This window comes from Pan paniscus, chromosome 16, assembly GCF_029289425.2.
Source record: "Pan paniscus chromosome 16, NHGRI_mPanPan1-v2.0_pri, whole genome shotgun sequence".
Classification (NCBI taxonomy): domain Eukaryota; kingdom Metazoa; phylum Chordata; class Mammalia; order Primates; family Hominidae; genus Pan; species Pan paniscus.
In genome coordinates, this window is record NC_073265.2 from 34,826,788 (window position 1) to 34,851,317 (window position 24,530).

A 24,530-nucleotide genomic window follows, 5' to 3' on the forward strand; every position below is an offset into this window, starting at 1 on the left:
AGGATCTCTTCACACTTTCATTAAGTCGCTTCTATAAATATGACTTCCTTGTATGTATTTGAAACTTGGGCCCCTCTCTTAACTCTTGTTTACTTCTCCATCTGCTAGCTGGATACTTTGACATGGCTGTTTTGCACTAATCTCACGTAAGGCATGTACATAAATGAAAACATGTCTCATCCTGTTAATGGTGGTAGGTCACTCTGACTTGAAGCTTTGAAATTGCTCTGGACTTTTTCCTCTCTCTCTCCTTCCACCTCTAGGGGATTCTCCTATACAATTCCATCTCCTTGTAATTTCACCTTTAAAACAGCCGTTCAAAGGCTGGTTCACCTCCAGTCTTACTCTTTCAACGCATTTGTCCTACTGCTATCACATCACTGTCCCAAGATAAAGCTTCAGTCATGTCATTCCTGAACTCAGAAACCTTAAATAGCTCCTCACTACTTATTAACAAAGGTCCAAACCATTAACTTGGCATTTAGAGGCCCTTACTGGCCTTCCGGTCTTAAAGCTCACTATTGCTATGCTGCATATGCCCCATGCCTCTCCAGAAGAATCCTGTACTGTATTCCAGCCTTTCCTCATGCTGCTTTCTTTACCCATATTGCATCCATTCCACTCCTGCCATAGATTTCTTCCCCATTTGGAAATAGTCCTCACAGATTGTTGGTGGGAGTGCAAATTGGTGCCAATTTCTTAGGAGGGCAGTTTGGCAATGTCTGTTTAAAAAATGCATAAACTCTTTGTCCCAACAGTCTACTTCTAAGAATTTATCCTACAGAAAGTGACACAAATATGCAGATAAGCAAGGAAGCTCACTGCAGCATTGTTTGAAATAGCAAAAAGTGAAAATAACCTAAATAATCCATCTATGGGGGACTGGTTAAACAAACTATGGTAGAATTCTATTCTGTTAAAAATAATGTAGTAGATCCCTATATGTTGGTATGGAAAGATACCTAAGATATATGTTTTAAAAGTTGCAGAATGGTATGAGTAATATTTCGTTTGTCATAAAAATAATATATGCATAGATACGCAAAGACAATTTCTGGAAGGCTCTGTGAGAAACTCCAGAGTAGCTCATGCTGGAGTTAGAGGGTAAGAAGGAGTATTTTTACTTTTCAGTTTGTGCCTCCCTCTGTAGTGTTTTAAGTTTTTACAGTGAGTAACACTCGAATAGACAAAGAGGAATGAAAACTCCATCCATTCTTTGAGCCTTAGCTCAGTGTCCACACTTCCTTTAGGAATTTTTCTTAGACTTCCCTAATGAAAGTCGCTCTCCCCTGAATTTCCATAACATTTTCTGTTTCTCATTTTCTGTAATTCCTCACTTCTCATATTCTGTGATTCCTCGTATTGTGCCCTTCCAGGGAAGGGGACTTGCCTTATTTATTGTTGTAATCTCAGAACCTGGTACATAATATAGATGTTCAGCAAACCTTTCTCGTATGAATAGAATAAGGACCCTCCCTTTCTTCTTCTTTACCCTCGCACAATGAAGCACCTTGAACTTAGTAATTAAATATATATAAAAACTTGAGTGACTTCTTAGCCATTGGAAGCAGAGGGTAAAAGAGAGAAAAACAAAACAAAACAAACAAACAAAAAATGAGTAACTGAGACTCATCCAATAATTAACCAGAACATTGGGGTGGGAGGAGGGTTTGTGAGTTAAAATGTATGTATATATTGTTAAGCGAAGTGAATTAGTTGTTATTCCTTAAAGTTGAAATGCCCTTTTTTGGGGTGTTCCTATCATAAAACATTAAGAAAATTGTTTTCTATATTTATTAATACTTAAAGTTGCTGATTGCATTGTTATTGTAATCAAGCCTTAAGCAACGGCATAATTGGTGGTTATAATTTATTCACTTCCTATACAGTTGGTACATTAATATCCCTAAGTGCTTCACTTTTCTCTGTCTCTCTCTCTCTATATATTTTTTCTTTTTTTGGTTTTTGTATTTTTATTTTATATAGTGCTTCAGTTTCTAGTTAGCTCTTACCTATTTGAATGTTGCCTTGCAACTTTGAGAAGTCCAAAGTTTGTTCATGTGTTTCGTAGGGTTAAAATAAAAATTATATAATTTTATTTTGATTTTCAAAAAGCTTCGAATATGATAGCATGTTGTTTTCCTCAATCTTTTTTTTTTTTTTGAGGCAGAGTCTTGCTCTGTCGCCCAGGCTGGAGTGTAGTGGCACAATCTTGGCACACTGCAGCCTCCACCTCCCAGGTTCAAGCAATTCTTGTGTCTTAGCTTCTCGAGTAGCTGAGCTTACAGGCATACAACACTACGCCCGGGAAATTTTTGTATTTTTAGTAGAGATGGAGTTTCACCATCAACTGGTGAAACTGGTTGACTGGTCTCAAACTCCTGACCTCAAGTGATCTGCCCACCTCAGTCTCCCAGAGTGCTGGGATTACAGGCATGAGCCACTGTGCCAAGACTGTTTTTCTCAATTTTGCCAAAATTTAAATCTGTGGCACAAATTGTACTTAGAAATGTGTCACAAGCAATGTGTTGTGATAACTGTTCTATAGAGTGATGTAATTTGATGTTACTGATGGTTACCAGACTATAATTGAAGAGAGATGTTTCAGAGTTTAATATTAATCATAATTTTAGTGTATAATTTTAGTAAAGTGACCATCTTACTTTTTTTTCTCTGATTATAAATCAGTGATTCCATCTTACAGACCATTAAACCCTATTTAGAAATTGTATTTTTCTTGGTAGGAATGGTGATTGATATTCATCTTAGATGTTTTTGAATACCTGGCACAATGCTTACACTTTTATTATTCAAAGGAAAGTGATGAGGCATTGATCCCAGCATCAGGTCTAGATTTATACACAAGACAATGATTATACACCATTTTCTATGGTAAATTAAGTTGTTGAATCTTAAGAGAGAAGAAATTCTTAGAAAATCCCTCTTCTCCTCCCTAACAAATAACACAACAACCCCCCTTTTACATGTAAATAACATATCGAACTATATGCAAAATCAATGTTGACCTACATTTTTGTTTCCATAGAATTGAAAACATACTTTATTTTAGGCATTGCATTTTTGTTTATATAATTTCTTCATGCTTTTGAAAGCAAGAATGCTTTAGTTCAGTGAGCGTTACCCACGTTTTGGCCTCAGGCTCCTTTATTTTATTTTTATTTTTATATTTATTTATTTTTTTGAGACAGGGTCTCGCTCCGCTGCCCAGGCTGGAGTGCAGTGGTGCGATCATAGCTTGCTGCAGCCATGAACTTCTGGGCTCAAGTTATCCTCCCACCTCAGCCTCCTGAATAGCTGGGACCACAGGTGTGTGCCACCGTGCCCAGCCATTCTGGGCTTGAGCACTTCTCCCACCTTGGCTTCCCAAAGTGCTAGGATTACAGGTGTGAGCCACTGCCCCTGGCCCTCAGACTCCTTTGATAATCCAGTGAAAACTATAAGTCCTCTGCCCTGAAAAATATATAAAGATACAGAATTTTGTGTATGTTAATGTTCATTTATCATAGACTTTACCTTATAGTAGTAACTTAAAAACATTTTTTGAACATTCATGACTCATTTTTTAAAGGAAGCTCAGAGGTAAAAGTTTAAAAAGAAAAGAAGGATACCTGTGGTTGGGAGAGTGTGTGTGTGCTCTCAACCCCATTTGTGGGCTCCTTTCTACCTGCTACTCCCCAACCTCCTTTTATTAGCTGTGTCAATTTGAAAGGTTCCGGCTGGTCAGAGTGCAGTGGTGTTTACAACTAATTGATCACAACCAGTTACAGATTTCTTTGTTCCTTCTCTAATCCCACTGCTTCAGTTGACCAGCCTAAAAAAATAAAATAAATAAAAGGTTCCTAAATTTGATTTTTGCTGGGGACAGGTTTAAGTGACACTTCTCCAGATGAAGGGTTAATAGAGGACTTGACTATAGAAGACAAAGCTGTGGAGCAACTGGCAGAAGGATTGCTTTCTCATTATTTGCCAGATCTGCAGAGATCAAAACAAGCCCTCCAGGAACTCACGTAAGCTAATAAAAAACCAGATATACACTCATTTCCTCTGTGGCGTAGTCATAATTTGTATAATTGTATACTGTGTTAAGACATAATATTTTTTAACATGCAATTATAATTGAGTATGTCTATATCTTTATTGATAGCAGATGGGAATAGAGGAGTACATAGTATTCTAAATGTAAAAAGTGAAATGAATACTCCTAGGGTGTTTGATCTCTTCTAAGAAGTACTCCTAAATCTTACCTAGAATCTGTGATTAGGTTTGGCGTTTATCATTATTTTATGAAAGTATTGCCTATTGGGGATTGTTCAGGTGGATATACACCTGTTTCTGAGTAGAGTTGAAAAATTGCCTCCATAAAAGTCACGCTTGTTTTCAGTTGCTAGTTCAAATGAGTTGCCAGAGATCTGTAAGTATCTTTTCTGAGATGATCTGTTTCATTCCCAGTAGATAACTTTACTAGTAAGTAAAGATTAGAGGATATGTTAAGAAAACAGTTTAAGATAGAACAGAACCCATAGAGTGGGATCAGTATACAAAAACATATACTCTGGCTTTATCAGCTCCCATCCACAGACAACAGACTCAGCTTCTGCCTCCTCCTGGGTCGGGACCTCTCTGGATAGCCCAGGCTGGTCTGTCTGTCATTTCTTTCTGTGGTGGTCAGCTTTACACTGGCTACAAACTGCTGCTGCTCTGAGACCTACCCTTTGAAAATTTACTTAAGAGGCCTTTATTAGGGCAAAAGGAGAGGAATAATAACTGTGCTTATTTTATAATTATAAGTAATGTTATAATCCTTAGTGTTAAGGTGCTAAATGCATATAAAAGTGGTACTGAGGCCGAGTGCGGTGGCTTACACCTGTAATCCCAGCACTTTGGGAGGCTGAGGCGGGCGGATCACTTGAGGTCGGGAGTTTTAGACCACCCTGGTGAAACCCTGTCTCTACTAAAAACACAAAAAATTAGCTGAGTGTGGTGGTGTGCACCTGTAGCCCCAGCTACTTGGGAGGCTGAGGCAGGAGAATCGCTTGAACCCAGGGGGCTGTTTGTGGTGAGCTGAGATCTGCGCCACTGCACTCCAGCCCAGGTGACAGAGTGAGACTCTGTCTCTGAAAAAAAAAAAAAAAAAAAAAAAAAGTGGTACTGAGTTATTCTAAGACTACATGTGTACTACTATAGTTAGGGAGTTGGCAACCTTCTCAGTTTTGTGCTAATCCCAAACAAGATTTTTTTTATCCCTAGCGCGTGATATACCTTATATTTTGATGCCAATCAATCTTTGTTGTTGTATGAGGTGTGATAGATGGAAGGTAAGAAACTCTGCAAGCAAACATATCTGAAAAATACTTTACTTGCAGGAAGCTGGGAATCAAGTTTTAATTGCAGAGTTTAATTGATGATGATATTGTCTAAAATTTAGTGTTTCGAATAGCCCCTACTTATCTTCCTAGGCACCCAGACAACAATGATTATTTTGACGATGATAGTAAAATTAGCTACTGTTTGTTATTATATGTACTATATGCCCAGCACTTTAACATATCTCAGTTACTCCTGACACCAACTTTATGAAGTATCTAGTATTATCCTTATTTACAATTGAGGAAACTGAGGCTCAGAGAGGTTAAGTAATTTGGAAAAGATTACACAGGTAGTATTAGAATTAGCTATTGAATATGATGCATTAGTAGTTAATATGCTTCTTGACTGTTAAGGAAAGGTAAACAAATTTCAGAGAAAGGAAAAAGAGAGTATTTCCTCCTCTTTTCCCCATCTCCACAAATTTCACTACTAATAAAGATATAGGGGAAAGAGTACTGGACTGAGAGCCACCTGTATTCTAGTCCTGGCTCTGCCATCAAACCTTTGGTAAAACCTCTTCATTATAGAAACAGGTCCACAGAGAAGTAAAGGAGAAGGTAGTGGTAGGTAGGGATTAAGTTTATTTTGTAGCTAACAATAAGTAAGGAAGACCAAGAAAAAAATTTAGCTTTATATATAAGAAAGGTTATAAATATTCATTTATATGTATTTATCATTTTAAGAACATTGGAAACTAAAAAAACAAGGTTCTGGGATCCAGGCCCCTAAAGTAGCCACAGAGGTGCAGTTGTCAGTGGCCTCCATGGAGCTCCCTTCGAGATAATTCACACTTGGAACTTGTAAGGAAGTAGCTTTTCTCTCAGATAATCATTCCTCAGACACTGCATTAAGGCTTCACAAACATTGTCAGCATATTTACTGTAAATTATACAAAGCTTCAAGGGAATGAAGTTGAGTCATCTTTTCTGCCCCACTGTATTCTCTGGAACTTTCTCCCTTTTTTTGAGACTGAGTCTCATTCTGTCACCCAGGTTGGAGTGCAGTGGTGGGATCTCGGCTCACTGCAACCTCTGCCTCCTGGGTTCAAGAGATTCTCCTGCCTCAGCCTCCCAAGTAGATGGGATTACAAGCGCGCACCACTCCGCCCAGCTAATTTTTTTGTATTTTTAGTAGAGACAGGTTTCACCATGTTGGCCAGGCTGGTTTTGAACTCCTGACCTCAAGTGATCTGCCCACCTTGGCCTCCCAGAGTCCTAGGATTACAGGTGTGAGCCACTGTGCCCAGCCACATTCTCTGGAACCTTCTTTGAGAGTGGCCAGACTTACGGGTCAGGAAAGCACTGTACTTAAAATTACAGTTGTATTATAAAGGGTACAGATCAGGACAAGCCAATGCAGAGACACACAGGGTAGTGCCTGGGAGGTTCCTGAACACAAAACTTCTGTTTCCTCTCCCAGTGAGAGGAAACCCCCACTGCCAGCACATCAGTGTGTTCAGCAGCTTGGCGTTCGAGGCTGCAGTGAACCATGATCATGCCACTGTGCCCTAGCCTGGGTGACAGAGTGAGACCCTATCTCAACAACAAAAATTTAGTCTTTTAATCTATGTACTTGGAATGTCTCTATTATTTAGATGTTCTTTCTTTGTTATTTTTCATTAGCCTCCCATCTTGAAGCTCTAGGGGCCCATCATGAGTCACTTTATTAGCGTAAACTCAGGTGTGATCCAAGGAGCTCATGGATAACAAAGACACTTCTGTCACTTGGAAAATTCCAAGGGTTTTAGAAGCTCTGTGCCAGAAACCTGGGACAAAGATCAGACAAATTCTTTGTTAGATAACAGGTGTCTGTTCAGATCTTTTGCTCATTTTAAAATTGGATTGTTTTTCTTATTGTTGAGTTTTAAGAGTTCTTTGTATATTTTTGATATGAGTCCTTTATGTGTTTTGCAAATATTTTCTCCAAGACTGTGGTTTGTCTTATTACTCTCTTTACAGTATCTTTTGCAGAGCAGGAGTTTTTAATTTTAATAAATTTATTTAATAAATAAGAAAAAATATAATCAGTTTTTTCTTTTATGAATTGTGCTTTTGGTAGTGTGTCTAAAAACTCATCACCAAACCAAGGTCACCTAGATTTTCTCCTGTGTTTTCTTCTAGAAGTTCTAGTTTTGCATTTTACATTTAGACCTATGATTTCTTTTGAGTTAATTTTTTGTTGTTGTTTTGAGATGGAGTTTCTCTCCTGTTGCCCAGGCTGTAGTGCAATGGCACGATCTTGGCTCACCACAACGTCTGCCTCCTGGGTTCAAGCGATTCTCCTGCCTCAGCCTCCTGAATAGCTGGGATTACAGGCATGTACCACCACGCCTGTCTAATTTTTGTACTTTTAGTAGAGCCGGGGTTTCTCCATGTTGGTCAGGCTGGTCTCGGACCTCAGGTGATCCGCCTGTCTCGGCCTCCCAAAGTGCTGGGATTAGAGGTGTGAGCCACCACGCCCGGCCTATTCTGAGTTAATTTTTATGGAGGCTTGTAAGGTCTGTGTCTATTAATAGATGCATTTCTTTGCGCATGGATATCCAGTTGCTTCAGCACCATTTATTGTTGTTGTTGTTGTTGTTGTTTGAGACAGGGTCTCACTCTGTTGCCCAGGCTGGAGTGCAGTGGCACAGCCTTAGCTCACTGCAGCCTCCATTTCCTGGGCTCAAGTGATCCTTCCATCTCAGCCTCCCAAGTAGCTGGGACCACAGGCGCACACCACCACACCTGGCTGATTTTTGTATTTTTTGTAGAGATGGAGTTTCACCATATTGCCCTGGCTGGTCTTGAATTCCTAGGCTCAAGTGATCCTCCTGCCTTGGCCTCCCAAAGTGCTGGGATTACAGGTGTGAGCCACTGTACCTGGCCACCATTTGTTGAAAAACTATCCTTTCTCCACTGCATTACCTTTGCACCTTTGTCAAAGAGAAGTTTATTGTTTTTGTGTAGGTTTATTTAATAAGGGTTTTCTATTCTGTTCCATTGATCAGTATGTCTGTTCTTTTGCCATTACCATGCTGTCTTGATTTCTGTAGCTTTTTGTTGTTGTCGTTGTTTGTTTTTTTTTTGAGACAGGGTCTCACTCTGTTGCCCAGGCTGGAATGCAGTGGCGCGATCTCAGCTCACTGCAACCTCTGCCTCTCAGGTTCAAGTGATTCTTGCACCTCAGCCTCCCAAGTAGCGGAATTATAGGTGCGCGCCACCACGCCCAGCTAATTTTTGTATTTTTTGTAGAGATGGGGTTTCACCATGTTGGCCAGGCTGATCTTGAACTCCTGACCTCAGGTGATCCCCCACCTCAGGCTCCCAAAGTGCTGGGATTACAGGAGTGAGTCACTGTGCCTGGCCAGATTTCTGTAGCTTTAAAGTAAGTATTGAAATTGGGTACTGTGAGTCTTCCAATTTTGTTCTTCAGTGTTGTATTGGCTCTTCTATGTCTTTGCCTTTCCATATGAACTTTAAAACAGTTTGTTGATATCTATACGATAACTTGCTGGGATTTTGATTGGGATTGCATTGAATCCTTAGATCAAGTTGGAAATAATTTGCATCTTAAAAAATATTGAAGGGCTGGGTGTGGTGGTTGATGCTGGTAATCCAAGCACTTTGGGAGCCTGGGGCAGAAGGATCTCTTGAGGCCAGGAGTTGGAGACCAGCCTGGGTAATGTAATGAGACCCTGTCTCTACAAAAAAATTTAAAAAGTCAGCCTGGCATGGTGGTGTGCACCTGTAGTCATAGCTACTTGGGAGGCTGAGGCAGGGGATCCCTTGAACCAGGAGTTCAAGGCTGCAGTGAACTATGATCATGCCGCTGCAGTCCAGCTTGGGTGACAAAGTGAGACCCTATCTGAACAACAACAACAGTTGAGTCTTTTAATCTATGTACTTGGAGTGTCTCTCTATTATTTAGATATTCTTTGATATTTTTCATTAGAGTTTTATACTTTTTGCATATGGCTCCTGTATATATTTTGTTATATTTGTACCACCATATTTCACTGGGGATGGGGAGCTACTATAAATGGTATTGTTTTTTAAATTTCAAATTCATTGCTGGTACATAGGAAAGAAATTGACTTCTGTATATTAACCTTGTATCCTGAAATCTTACTATACTTGCCTATTAGTTTCAGGAGGATTCTTGTTGAATCTTTGGGAATTTCCACATAGGAAATCATCTGGGAACAAAGACAGTATTATTTCTTTCTTCTCAATTTGTATACCTTTTATTTCTTTTTCTTGTCTTACTGTATTAGCTTGGACTTAAAGTATGATGTTGAATAGGAGTTGTGAGAGGGGACATAGCTTGTTCTAGTTTTAGGAGAAAATTATGTAGTTTCTCACCCTAAATGTTAGCTGCAGGTTTTTCAAGGTATTCTTTATTAAGTTGAGGAAGATCCTCTCTCTTCCTAGTTTGTTGATGGTTTATAGTCATGAATAGATGCTGGATTTTGTCAAATGCTTTTTCTACATCAATTGATAGGACCATGTAATTTTTCTTCTTTAGCCTGTTGATGTGGTAGATTACATTGATTGAATTTTTGAATATTGAACCAGCTTTGCGTATTTGGCAGAAATTTTACTTGGTTGTGGTATGTAATTCTTTTTACACGTTGTTGGATTCAATTTGCTAATATTTTGTTGAGGAGTTTTATATCGATGTTCATGAGAGATACTGGTCTATAGTTTTTCTTTCTTGTAATATCTTTATCTGGTTTGGCTTTAGGGTAATGCTAGCCTCATAGAATGAGTTGGGAGGTGCTCCTTTTGCTTCTGCAGTTGTTGCCCTTTATCCAAAGGAGGATATGTTCCAAGACCCCTAGTGGATACAATATTTTAAATAATTTTGTGCATGAAACAGAGTTTTTTGACTGTGACTTATCACATGAGGTCAGGTGGGTCATTCATTGTCCAAATGTTTCAGGTTTTGCAACATTTTGGATTTTCAGATTATGGATGTCAACCTTTATACACTATGTTTTTTCCTATACTTACATACCTATGATAAAGTTTAATTTATAAGTTAGGCATAGTAAGAGATTAACAACAATAACTAATAATAAAATACAGCAGTTATACTATAATAAAAGTTAAGTGAATGTGGTCTCTCTCTCAAAATATCTTATTGTGCTGTACTTACCCTTCTTGTGATGATATAGCACAGCTGCAGTTGACTGTACGTGCCTCAAACTGAAGAAAGCAAAACTGCAGATAAAGGAGGACTGACATATTTTCTGGAAGAGACTGTGGGGAATTGGTATCACGTCTTCCTTAAATGTTTGGTAAAAATTACCAGTGAAGCCGTTTGGTCCCGGTACTGTCTTTTTTGGAAGGTTATTACTTACTGATTCAATTTGTCTAATAAATATAGGCCTACATAAACTTCCTGTTTCTCCTTGTATAAGTTTTGGTAGTTTGTATCTTTCAAAGAATTAGTCCATTCCATCCACATTATCAAATTTATGAGCACTGAGTTGTTGAAAATATTCATTTATTATCCTTTTAATGTCATGGGATCAGTGGTGATTACTGCTCTTTCATGAATAATACTAATACTTTGGGGTTTTTTTTTCTTGATTGGTCTCACTAGAGGTTTATCAATTTTATTGATCTTTTAAAGAACCACCTTTTTGTCTCATTGATTTTTTTGTTTTCCCCCTTCTATTGTTTTCTAGTTCTAACAGCCTATTTTTGCTGTCCTGCGTATCTCGGATGGTTGACTTGCTGGGTTTTCCTCTCATCCATTCTGTATTTCACTTTCTGTGATCTCTAGTCCAAGCTGGAGGGACAAAGTTATTTATTTATTTATTTATTTATTTATTTATTTATTTATTTATATTTGTAGAGACGGGGTCTCACCCTGTCACATAGGCTGTAGTACAGTGGTGTGATTATAACTCACTGCAGTTTCTAACTCCTGGGCTCAAGCAATCCTTTTGCCTCAGCCTCCCAAGTAGCTCGGACCACAGGTGTGTGCCACCACACCCAACTCATTTTGTGTGTGTGTGTGTTTTTGTTTTTGTTTTTGTAGAGGGTCTTGCTTTGTTGTCCACACTGGTCTTGAATTCCTGGCTTCAAGCAATCCTCCTTCCTTGGCCTCTCAAAGTGCTGGGATTATAGGCATGAACCACTGTGCCCAGCCAAGAGACGAATTTATGACCTGTAGGGTATGCCAGACTCAGTGCTGGATAGTAGAGATGTTGTAATTGCCCTGAGCCTGTTCGTTGCTATTTCTTTTTTTTTTAATCATTATTCTCTAGATAGCACAGTTTTACAAGCAAATCACGTATTTTTCTTTGTAGCATTCTTTAAAATATTCAGGTAGGTGACCCTTTTAATGTCACTTATTCCTGTGATCCTAACATTGATTGATGTGGAAAGAAATATCAAGGAAGTTGGCTTCTCTTCCTCAATGAGTTTTGAATCAGAATTGTAATGAGAAACATTAGAAATTATCTGGTCTGATCTTCTCACTTTGTAAATGAGGGGAGTTAGGCCAGAGAAATAAACTGAATTTCTAAGATCATATAACTAACTGGCTGTTGGCCGGGGAAAGCTATGATTTCCAGTCCTATGCTTTTTTCATCTTGCTGCTTAATTATTCTTTTTGACTTACTATCCCTTGATACTGCATCTTCCTCACCTCTAATCTGAAAAACCATTGTTCCTCATTTCCTTTATGGGAATGTTGCAATTTTAAGATATATAAAACATTGAACTTCTTGGGCAAAATACTATAAAAAACTTCTTTTTTGGAATAATACAGAGAGTTGTTAAAAGTAACAAGTAATAAAATACTTTTAAATGATTGGATTATTTTAGTTATTAGAAATTGAAGCAAGAATAAAAGACATTTAGTTATCAGAATGTGGCTTTAGAATATTATTTTGAAAAATCTTATTCTATATTAAATAAACCTTAGAGAGTTAATACATTTCCTACTTAATTTCTAACTGTTACCATTAACCAAGATGAATATGATTCCTTTTAATGGACCGGTACTTTAAATATGTAGAGTTTGTCTTGGCTGTGTGTTTTTGTTTCAGACAGAACCAAGTTGTATTGTTAGACACACTGGAACAAGAGATTTCAAAATTTAAAGAATGTCATTCTATGTTGGATATTAATGCTTTGGTAAGTACGATTTAGTTGATGTAATTTAATGACATCTTGTCTTAGCAATAGCTAAGACTCAGCTAAGCAATAGCTAAGATTTTAAGCTTAGAATTTGTCTTTTTAACAAGAAACCTTGATTGAACTTCTGTTGTGTTGAATTATTATCTTTCAAATGTTGAATTTGTAGTAGGAAATTGAACTTATTTGTGCATTTGGAATAGATCTGCTTATAATTGAAGACTTAGAAAAGAGAACTTAGACTTGGCACAGTGGCTTATACCTGTAATCCCAGCACTTTGGGAGGCTGAGGCAGGAGGATTGCTTGAGCCTAGCAGTTCAAGACCAGCCTGGGCTACATAGTGAGAACCCATCTCTACAAAAAGTAATTTAAAAAAATAGTCGGGCATGGTGGCACATGCCTGTAGTCCCAGCTTTTCCAGAAGCTGAGGTGGAAGGATTGCTTGAGCCCAGGAGGTCGAGGCCACAAGTGAGCTGTGATTGTGCCACTGTACTCCAGCCTGGGTGACAAAGGGAGACCCTGTCTCAAAAAACAAACAAAAAGAGCGAACTGGAAGTAAAGAACCTTTGGGGTACCATTTTTTTTTCTTTAAAGAAAGTGCATTTCTCTTTACCAATTACATGGTTTCTTAAATTAGCATTTTATTTAATTATATGGCATATTCATAATGCTATAATAAATTAATGCCATAGGCTGAAGTGGACGCTTTGAGAATGATCAGTTATATCTTTCAATATAAATAGTTGAACAGTTGAATTTCATCAGAAGTTCTATAGCTTTTTGATGAGAAGAAGTGATACTCTGTATTTTAAGAAACAAGGAATTAACCAAAAAAAGGAACTTGTTGCTACCTTTATTTTCTGATGAACATTAAAAATAGTTTTGTTTGTGGGCAGGGCACGGTGACTTATGACTGTAATCCCAGCACTTTGGGAGGCTGAGGTAGGAGGATTACTTGAGGCGTGGAGTTTAAGACCAACCTGGCCAACGTAGCAAGACCCCATCTCTATTAAGAAAAAAAGAAGCTGGGTTTACATGACTGTAGCCATTCATGCATACCTCAAAAAATGGACTTTTCTTTGGACAAAGATGGTTTACTAATGTTTTCCATTTGTAACAATTAAAAACAAAGTTCATATTCTCTGGCATTAGAGGTTTGTGGAAATAAATACAGAGCCATCTGCCCAGTAGTTCCTGGTTTCTTGCGAGGGAGGTGGGCAAGGCTACACTGACCTACTTTTGTGTTCCCCACTGAAATCGTGTTGCAACAGAAGGAATATTTGTTGAATGAATGAATGTTGAATGAATTAACCAAGCAGATGTAATACTGTTGCTTTAGTCTGAAGGGGCAGGATGGAGTCTTCCTCTTTCTTCTTCTCTTAGTCAAGGGTAGTTTTTATTATCATCTGGGAACTGAAAACTGGAAGGCCCAGGACATGTAAAAAGGGACTGTAACTTCTGAGCTAATCAGACAATGACTTTACTTGCAGCTACATTAAGGCTGTGAATCTCTCTACTGACGTTTCTTTCATTTCTTCTCTTTCTGTAACCTTGTCTGAAAATAGGGTGCTTTTCTTCTTCTCTCTGACATCTCTAGGCTTGCATCATCCTCCCATCTTCTCCTGACATAAGACTTCATTTTAGATTATGCAGCTTGGCTGAGTTGTAAAGTCTGTACTTAAGACTCCTCAAGAAGGAAAGTGTCCTCACAGAGATCATTCTGCTTAGTCTGACTAAAGCAGCCCAAGGAATGGATTAGACTTGTCCACAGTCCTTTCTGTCCAGGGCTCTGTGGCCACAGTTTGGGTTTTCCTTATGGGCAGACACTTCACTTAAACTGTTTCATGTGCTCTGGCTCAGTCTGTCTCTTGTAAAGGCAGAGAGAATGTTTTACTTTTCTTAAATGAAACTGATAGCATTATTAGATAGTCTTATCTGAAATTTTAGAAGTATATGTTTTTAAAGCAAAATATTGTCTATGCCCATCTTAATATAAATGTCTATTTTATGTTTAGTAACACTTTTGTCAATCTGAACTAAATCAAATGTCTTTCAAATCCTACTAACAGTATAAGGAAATCTTTATTTTGGAATTAAAATGTGAAGATAAGGCTGTAAAAATTTTGACCAATTTAGGAAGCACAAACTATCATTTATATATTGCCTTATTTATTCATTTTGATATTTTAGTCTATTTTAACTTGACTTTTCATTTATTTTTCCATGTTAAGTTTGCTGAGGCTAAACACTATCATGCCAAGTTGGTGAATATAAGAAAAGAGATGCTGATGCTTCATGAAAAAACATCAAAGTTAAAAGTGAGTTGAAAATTCTTTCACATTCTTTACAAAAGTAGAGGTTTAATTGTTTTTTTTTTTTCAGTATTCTTTTTTTTTTTTGAGACGGAGTTTTGCTCTTGCCGCCCAGGCTGGAGTGCAATGGTGCAATCTCGGCTCACTGTAACCTCTGCCTCCCGGGTTGAAGCGATTCTTCTGCCTCAGCTCCCCAGGTAGCTGGGATTACAGGTGCCCGCCACCACGCCCACCTAAGTTTTGTATTTTTAGTAGAGACAGCGTTCTACCATGTTGGCCAGGCTGGTCTCAAACTCCTGACCTCAGGTGATACGCCTGCCTTGGCCTCCCAAAGTGCTGAGATTACAGGCGTGAGCCACTGTGCCCAGCCAGTATTCATATTTTGACTTTTATACCCTCATATACAATAGCATAATTCATTCATGGTACATTGTTTTCTTTGTAAAAATGTCATTGTTTAAGAAATATTAGAGACAGGGTCTCACTACGTTTCCAAGGCTGGTCTTAAACTCCTGAGCTCAAGCAGCCCTCTGGCCTCGACCTCCCTAAGTGCTAGGATTACAGACATGAGCCACTGCATGCAGCCTTAAAAATACCATTTTTTTTTCAACTGCACTCTGAGCATTTTTACTAATAGCTGGGCTGATAGGCTTAGATTCTCTGGATATGCCCTACAGTTCTCATTTAATAAGAGTTTAGAGCAACAAATTTTTTTGAATCAAAGGGACCTTAAATTATCCCAAATTTAAATGTCCAAGATGAAGTTTATTAGTGTGAATGAATTACCTCAAAGCAGAGCACTGTTATTTTCAAATTAGGCTAAACCTGTAACCCCTGATTGCTCTCTTGGTTTTTAAATTTTTTTTTTAACACAGAAAAGAGCACTTAAACTGCAGCAGAAGAGGCAAAAAGAAGAGTTGGAAAGGGAGCAGCAACGAGAGAAGGAGTTTGAAAGAGAAAAGCAGTTAACTGCCAGACCAGCCAAAAGGATGTGAAAAGTTGTGTTTGTGTGTTTTCTTCTCCTGTCCCATATTTGGGTTATGATGACTCAAGTGTAGACTGAAGTTGAGGTAGTGCCTTACGCCATTATGTCATATGTTGAAATCCTTATTCCGGTATTACTGTGTCTCCATGCCTTTTTTCCAAGTAGCAGACGTCATGTTGCTTGGTTTTTGATATTTATATGTAAGTTTTTCAAATTTTGTTTAATTTTAAAATTTATTATTTTGATCTTGAATTATTTATAAACTGGAAAGTGGTTTGATTATTGTGAGTCAAAACTCTAAGTGGTTAAAAATTAGTATGAATTTTTTAGCTTCTTAATGAATATGGATTTAAAACTCTCCAGTTCTTATTTTATGAAATGACTTGCCTTTCTGGTAATACAATGCTGATTTTTTAGTAATTGCCTTTTCATTACTTTGTTAAGAAGAAGTGCCAGCTGTTTAATCACACCTACCCCTGGAAAAGAGGTAAACCTTTTGAACAGTTGAATTTCATCAGAAGCTCTATAGCTTTTTGGTGAGAGGAAGTGATACTCTTTATTACAAGAAACAAGGAATTAACAAAAATAAGGAACTTGTTGCTACCTTTCTTTTCTGTTGAACATTAAAAATAATTTGGTTTGTGGACTGGGCATGGTGGCTTATGGAAAAGAGGTGAGCCTTTGTGAAGAACATAATGGAAAAGTGCATGCACGGGAAATAACAGCACTTTAGGTGTAGTTCAGGTGAGCAAGATGCCAGATAGATTCTACTAACCATATACTCTTTCTGCTTCTTAGCGTCGTTGTCACTGCTTCTGTGGCTTTTGGGTTCAAAGTAGATTATATATATCCCTAAAGCTTGGTGGAGGTAGTGGAGCTATCACACACTCAAATGAGCTTGTATATTTATAATACAATATAGTATTATAGTAACAGTTATCATACACTGAGATATAGTTTCTGTGCTTGTAAAAAATTCTTGAAGTGAGGCCGGGTGCGGTGGCTCACGCCTGTAATCCCAACACTTTGGGACGCCGAGGCGGGCGGATCACGAGGTCAAAAGATTGAGACCATCCTGGCCAACATGGTGAAACCCCGTCTCTACTAGAAATACAAAAATTAGCTGGGTGTGGTGGCGTGCGCCTGTAGTCCCAGCTACTTGGGAGGCTGAGGCATGAGAATTGCTTGAACCCAGGAGGCAGAGGTTGCAGTAAGCCAAGATCGTGCCACTGCACTCCAGCCTTGGTGACAGAGCGAGACTCCGTCTCCAAAAAAAAGAAAAAACAATTTCTTGAAGTGGAATGATGTACATCAAGTACCCACTTTATAGATAATTACAGGGATGGTGAAAAATTAGTAAATAGCTTCACAAAAGAGGCAGCGTGATACCTTTAGTGTTTTCTAGAATTTTTTTCTGGATATTATATGTAAGAATTTATTGTTTGAGGGAAATACGAGATTTCAACGTTTAAAATCAAGAGTGTATTGTTTACTGTTTTACAGTATTATTTAATATCCAACTGGTCTCCAATCTCCATTACATAGGGACTGTACAGAGCCTGTGAAGATGTATGAATGGTATCTTTTATAATCCACAATACATTTCTGGTAAGATGGAATCACTACCTCTGATCACATATCAGGCTAACGATGGAGAAAGCATTAGGTTTAAGTTGAGGGCTAAGAACTGGTTTGTTTAAAGGTTTAAATTGTTGGAAAGAGCATTTGCCTTCTTTAATGAATGATGGTCTCACAATTCAGTTGACTTTGACCTAATATTTAAGAATATAAATATATTTTATTTGAAAGGCTGAGTGTTGCCCTCAAACACTTGCTAAAACTGCCTAGGGCAGGATTCATTAGGGCTTGCAGACAATGTCACCTAAATTGCTGAATGTACTCATTATAATATGATATCTGACAAAGGTAGTACAGCGTTTCTGAGTCATTTGGGACCAACTGCAGTGGTTGTTTAAAATGCTGGTTCCTGCACACAATTCTCTATCTACTGAAGCACATCTGTTTTCTTTGTTTGTTTTGCTTTGCTTTTTGTTTTTAAAGTTTCCCCCAGTGATTCCAGTGCACCTGAAAAGTTGAGAACCACAGGCTTAGTGGTACATTGGGGTTTCCCACGCACGGCTGCATAGCATTATCACCTGGGAACGTTAAAAAAAATACAGACATTCTTGATTCTTAGTGTAGTTATGATGTGGATCCCACGTATTTTTTAAAAAGCTCTCCAGATAATTTTGATGTCACGAGTCACTAGTATAGACTATCTATCTAGTGAGTTGTATTATAAGCAATGAAATACTTTAAAAGCTACCCAGTAACTCTTGGGATTAATTTTATGAAATAAATTCTGAGCTGCTGCTTTTGATATAGTCAGACTTAAGACTGAACCCCAGTAGACAGGCAATAGATATAGAATTCTGGTTAGTTAGTTGAACTTTTGTGACCTGTTTAAAAACAAATCAAATTTATTGAACAAATGACAAGGCACAAATACTTTCAGAATTGTATTTCAGTTTTGAAGATTTAAAAAAAATATGAAAATAAATATATATTAGTATCCTCTATTTTAAAGTCAATTGTAAACCAGAAGTACTGTTATTTTGGTGATTAAAATCCAAAACTTTAGCTGTATTTCAGTAACAAAAACATACCTTACTAGACTGTGATGGCTCACACCTGTAATCCCAGTGCTTTGGGAGGCTGAGGTGGGAAGATTCTTTGAGCCCAGGAGTTCAAGGCTGCAGTGAATTCTGATTGCACCACTGAACTCCAGCCCGTATGACAGAGTGAGACCCTGTTTCTAAAAACAAAACAAACAAACAAACAAACAATGTATCTTACTGACTAAACTGGAATGGAAATCTTATAAATTAGTGTTGTATTTTTCTGCAAAATAGTGAATTGGTACTTGGGAGACTTCTGTTCTTTGTTGAAAAAAATTGCTTTTGTTTTGAAATTATATCACTTGTGTTCTGAACTAAAATGATGGGAGTTCATTTTGTATTTACTTTGCAGTAAGTATCATGTAAATATGCAAATGTTGAATGTAATATAGATTGTGTCCTCATTGAGTTTTTGGGTGATACAGTTTATAAATATAACAATTATACACCCTCATACATTCGTCTGATTTTGAGCTTGTAAGATGAGAACTGCTTTTTACACATTTAATTAAAAAAGTCTCTGAATTATCTGATGTCATTTATCAAGCATCCTTCTGTGCACAGCGCTATATACTCCCCTTCATGTACATTATTTCAAACATTCTACTCTTTTCTCTTCTCACCTGTTATCTTTCTCTTAATGTTCTCCATCTATTGTGTCACAGAATTATGGGTCCACTCATGAAATTTCTTTTAGAAAGGTGATAGAAAGGCCAGGCACGGTGGCTCATGCCTGTAATCCCAGCACTTTGGAAGGCCAAGGTGGGTGGATTACTTGAGGCCAGGAGTTCGAGACCAGCCCGGCCAACATGGCAAAACACTGTCTCTACAAAAAATACAAAAATTAGCCGGGTATTGTGGTGCATGCCTGTAATCCCAGCTACTACTCAGGAGGCTGAGGCAGGAGAATCACTTGAACTGGGAGGCAGAGGTTGCAGTGAGCCGAGGTCACACCACTGCACTCCAGCCTGGGTGAGAGTGAGACCCTGTGTCAAAAAAAAAAAAAAAAAAAAAAAAAAGGGATAGAGGCCAGGCATGGTGGTTCACGCCTGTAATCCTAACACTTTGGGAGGCCAAGGCAGTTGGATCAGTTGAGGTCAGGAGCTCGAGACCAGCCTGCAGCCTGGCCAACATGGTGAAACCCTGTCTCTACTAAAAATACAAAAATCAGCAGGGTGTGGTGGTGTGCTTGCACTCCAGCCTGGGCGACAGAGCGAGAGCGAGACTCCATCTCAAAAAAAAAAAAAATTAAATAAATAAATAAATATGATAGTGTGAAAAGATTCTAGTCAAACCAATTTCATAAAGTTTTTCACTTTTCTTTGAGAACAAAAATAATACCTACTATTAGTAGTTTGGTAGAAAGTGCTTCAAAAGGATCCCTGCATGTATGACTTATAAAAAATGAAAATTTCCAACTGATAGTATATTTTAGGTCAGATTTTTACCTTTTTTTTTTTTTAAGGCTATTTTATTTAAAAAAAAAAAAAAAAAAAGTGGGCTCTGCGAACAGGGTTAGTCCATTCAGGCCTTCAATCCTAGTGGTGATTTTGTCCTTTTCGATGATGTGGACAACTCCCATGTCTGACACTGCATCCTGTTCCGCAACATCCAGCATGGCTTGAGAGATGCTTTTTTTTTTTTTTTGAGATGGAGTCTGGCTTTGTCTCCCAGGCTGGAGTCCAGTGGCGCGATCTCGGCTCACTGCAAGCTCCACCTCCCGGGTTCACGCCATTCTCCTGCCTCAGCCTCCCTAGTAGCAGGGACTACAGGCACCCACCACCATGCCTGGCTAATTTTTTGTATTTTTAGTAGAGACGGGTTTCACCGTGTTAGCCAGGATGGCCTTGATCTCCTGACCTCGTGATCTGCCTGCCTCGGCCTCCCAAAGTGCTGGGATTACAAGTTTATTCCTACTGTTTTAGCTCAGTTTGTATGTATGAGGTCAGATTCCATTTAGTCTTCAGGTTAGTATTTGAGTGAGACTAAGTTTATTTTCAAAACCTGTAGGAGAATGAAGTGAGTAGTCAAGAGAGACAGTTCTAATGACTGCAATTTGAAAAGCACTTAAAGCAAAAATTCCAAAGAAACACACTGTAAAAGAAGGGCAATCAAAGAGAAGGTGGGTAAAATTTGGGATGGGATGGGGGTGGTGATTGAGAAAGAGAAAAGAACAGGCCTAGACCAACGTGGAAGGTCAAGGTAATTTATGCTTCATGTACGTACCTTGAATAAGGGAGGCTTATTCTGTAAAGAATAAACAATCCACCTATTTTTCTGTAAAGAATAAACAGAATCCACCTATTTTTGGTTAAAAGTAACAAAAAGTCGCCCCCTACTGTCACTTTATTGTAAACGGAGGAAAAGTTTGTAGCTGTTCATTCTGGTTTAGACCATAAATATATTCCTAATGAGCTCTAGGAAGCCTGCAATGTTCAAATCCTGATAAGGATGGGCTGAAAATCACTCTGAGAATGATTTTCACTGTTATTTTTAGGCCTGACTTTTATTAGTCCATTAGAAGAGAGAGTTAAAAAGTACAAGGGAATACAGGCCTGGTGCGGTGGCTCATGCCTATAATCCCAGCACTTTGGGAGGCCGAGGCAGGTGGATCAGAAGGTCAGGAGTTCGAGACCAGTCTGGCCAACATGGTGAAACCCCGTCTCTACTAAAGATACAAAAAAGTGGCCAGGTGTGGTAGGGCGTGCCTGTAATCCCAGCTACTTGGGAGGCTGAGGCAGGAGAATCGCTTGAACCTGGGAGGCGGAGGTTGCAGTGAGCCAAGATCGCCCCACTGCACTCTAGCCTGGGTGACAGGGTGAGACTCCGTCTCAAAAAAAAAAAAAGACAAGGGAATACTAAGAAACAAAAATATGTCTATAAACCTGAAGGTTCCTAGGCTCCACTTTGATTATAACATTTAAAATTTTAAAGCATATAGGGCCTTAGTAATATGGTGTGTAGGATTATGAACTCAAGTCAGATTGAAACTGGGCATGATGACTCACACCTATAATCCCAGCACTTTTGGAAGCTGAAGCAGGAGGATCACTTGAGCTCAGGAGTTCGAGACCAGCCTGGGCAACATAGTGAGACCCCCATCTCTGCCAAAAAAAAAAAAAAAAAAGAAGAAAAGAAAAAATTAGGTGTAGTGGCACATGCCTGTAGTCCCAGCTACTTGGGAGGCTGAGGTGGGTGGACCACTTGAACCCAGGAGGTCAAGGCAGTGAGCCATGATCCCACCACTGCACTCCAGCCTGGTGATAGAACATGAGCCTGTCCCTAAATAAATAAATAAATAAATAAATAAATAAAGTCGGACTGCTTTGGTTCATGTTCCTGCTTGATTTGGGGCGTTAGACAAATTGCTTAAATTCTGTGTTCCTAAGTTTCTAAAATCGTGAAGTTAGGATTCTAAGAGCTTGTAACTTGATAAGTATGTAAAGTTTCATGATATCTATATAAAAGCCCTTATTAACAAAATAGTAACAGCTCAAATGTTGGATATTATATCATAGTACCTCGAAGTCACATATCTACATGGGGGACTACTTATTTTGCCACCTTTTGCACATCTATTTTTGCTCATCGGGTTTCCACTGCCTCTAATGTCTGCCTGTTGGAGACCTGTTTATTCTTTGCAAGTCAAATGGCACCTCTTTACGGTTTTTCTCACTGCCACCCAAAGAATTTATTTTTCTGTGTTCCCACAGTATTTTCATAATACATTGTCTTAACACTTACAGTATGAGTTATGTGTTCATGTGTTTTTCAGATGCGTTCTGGGTATATGACTGAAGTGAGTCGTAGGAAGCAGTGAACTGCTGCTGCCACCTGGAACCTCCCCCTACCCCATTCCCTGCAGTCCCACCCTCTGCCCAGCATGCTTAGGAACATTCATTGTAGGGAACCCAAACAATCCTTGTAAGTAGGAATTAAAGAGACAGAAGGTAACTAGAGTAAATAGATTAAGAAAGCAACCAGATGGCTTAACATGACATCAGAGACTTTCTGTGCACTTTTATTTTCATGGTATAAAAGGTTAGGTGTATATTGCAAGTTCTGAGATGTACCTTGTCTTGCTGCTGCCCAAGACTGCCTACTATGTAAGTTTCCCCTGAATAAATTTTTGGCTACCTACCAACCTGGAGTGGTCTACCTCTTCCTTTGGTCTGAGCTTGCCCTCCACTTATGGAGGCAATTATTGGTTCCAGTAGGGAGTTTTCCTAACATGAGATCAAAGATATTTCTTTACTTTTCTTTTTTTTTTTTTGCCGGAGTCTTGGTCTGTTGCCAGGCTGGAGTGCGGTGGCCCGATCTCGGCTCACTGCAACCTCTGCCTCCTGGGTTCAAGTGATTCTCCTGCCTCAGCCTCCCAAGTAGCTGGGATTACAGGTGTGCGGCCCAAGATATTTCTTAATTATCTTTGTATTCCATGGTGCGGTGCCTGGTCTATAGCTTATTGTGAGGGCTGGCAAGTCTGAAATTTGTAGGGCAGGCCAACAGCTGAAAACCCAGGGAGGAGTCGATGTTGTAGTTTGAGTCCAAAGGCGGTCTGGAGGCAGAATTTCCTCTTCCCTGGGGATCTCAGTCTTTTTCTCTTAAAGCCTTCAACTGCTTGGATGAGGCCCCCACTATTATGGAGGACAATCTCCTTTACTCTAAGTCTACTGAATTAAATTTAATCTCATTTAAAAATACTTTCACAGCAACATCTAGACTGGTGCTTGGCCAGATACTGGGCACCATGGCCTACCCAAATTCCCACATAAAATTAACATTCATAGTTGGTTTTCAGTATGTATTTTGGGCTTGAATTGAATCTTGTAGGAAAGAGATATACATATATTTTTAAAAGTTATAATGAAAAACTGGATTACATAAATGCCAAATAAAGAATGTTACAATTAAAAAATTGAATTTCTGCAATTCAGACATGGCTAAGGAGCTTGTAATCCTTGGATAATACAAGCCACTGCTTCCATGCCTAATTATGTATTTAATTAGACTAAAAAATAATGATAACAGGTCCTGAGATTTTAGAAATCAAATGAGCTCAGAGATAATGAGTGAACTGGAGGATACAAAAATAGATGCCATGTCTATTTAGATTTAGATATTCTCCATCAACTAGGGGCTGCTCAGTTCTCTTAAAAATAGCTTCAGGAAAGAGGTGGGCAGATTGAGAGCAGGCTCAACAGATAATCTGGCTCTCAGACTTTTTAACAGTACAAGGCACAAAAGGGATAATGCTGCCATCTTGTGGTATTGTTCTCCTAGTTCTACAAATTCTAGTATTGTCTCAATTGGTCTGATGAAGTTTGGCCGGCCTAGGCCTTTTTTCTTTTTTGAGATAGTCTTGCTCTGTTGCTCACACTAGAGTGCAGTGGCGCGATCTCGGCTCACTGCAACCTCTTTCTCCCGGGTTCAAGCGACTCTTGTGCCTCAGCCTCCAAAGCAGCTGGGACTACAGGCACCCACCACCACCCCTGGCTAATTTTTTGTATTTTCAGTAGAGATGGGGTTTTGCCACGTTGGCCGGGCTGGTCTCGAACTCCTGGCCTCGGCCTCCCAAAGTGCTGGCATTACAGGTGGGAGCCACTACTCCTGGCTGGCCTAAGCCTTTTTAACTATAACTTTTTAGGCAAATTAGGATTTTCTGTATGGTCTGACCTTTGTTTAAACAGTGAGATGCTTGAAAGCAATCTATCTGAAACATTTTATAGGATTTAAGATATTTTCTAACTTCTTGAGTCTCCCAGTTTGATGTTAGGCTTGAGGTTTTGATCAATTAATGATCAATTCATCTGTCATCTATTAACAGCCATGCTCAGAATCGTCATTTAAGAAAAACATTCCAGTCCAAAGATCTTGCTGGGATCTTTGGGATCCCATGTGTTTCCATGCTTTTATTCATCTGAGCCTACAATGTCAGGCCTTAACTGATTGGATATGGGGTGGACACCTGGCCCAAGAGTAGCCAACCCACGGGCTAGTCAGTGATGAATTGGCCTGGCAGGAGAAACTCTGCCT

The 24,530-nt window shown here is 38.9% G+C and overlaps 1 protein-coding gene across 8 annotated transcripts in view; it reads left to right on the forward strand.

Annotated features, from left to right (window-relative positions):
* BLOC1S6 (biogenesis of lysosomal organelles complex 1 subunit 6) overlaps positions 1-19,030 on the forward strand; it is an 83,973-nt gene extending 64,943 nt beyond the window's left edge. For 7 of the 8 annotated variants that reach the window (XM_003831470.8, XM_057299861.2, XM_057299860.2 and 4 more), the window contains 4 exons: positions 3,887-4,028; positions 12,434-12,521; positions 14,754-14,840; positions 15,710-19,030. In XM_003831470.8, coding sequence (XP_003831518.1) covers positions 3,887-4,028; positions 12,434-12,521; positions 14,754-14,840; positions 15,710-15,829 — 437 coding nt within the window. In that variant the 3' untranslated portion in view covers positions 15,830-19,030. Of the gene's footprint in view, positions 1-3,886; positions 4,029-10,546; positions 12,410-12,433; positions 12,522-14,753; positions 14,841-15,709 lie in introns of those variants that run through there. The other variant, XM_055098396.1, reaches the window with a different exon arrangement.
* The last annotated feature ends 5,500 nt before the right edge of the window (positions 19,031-24,530 follow it).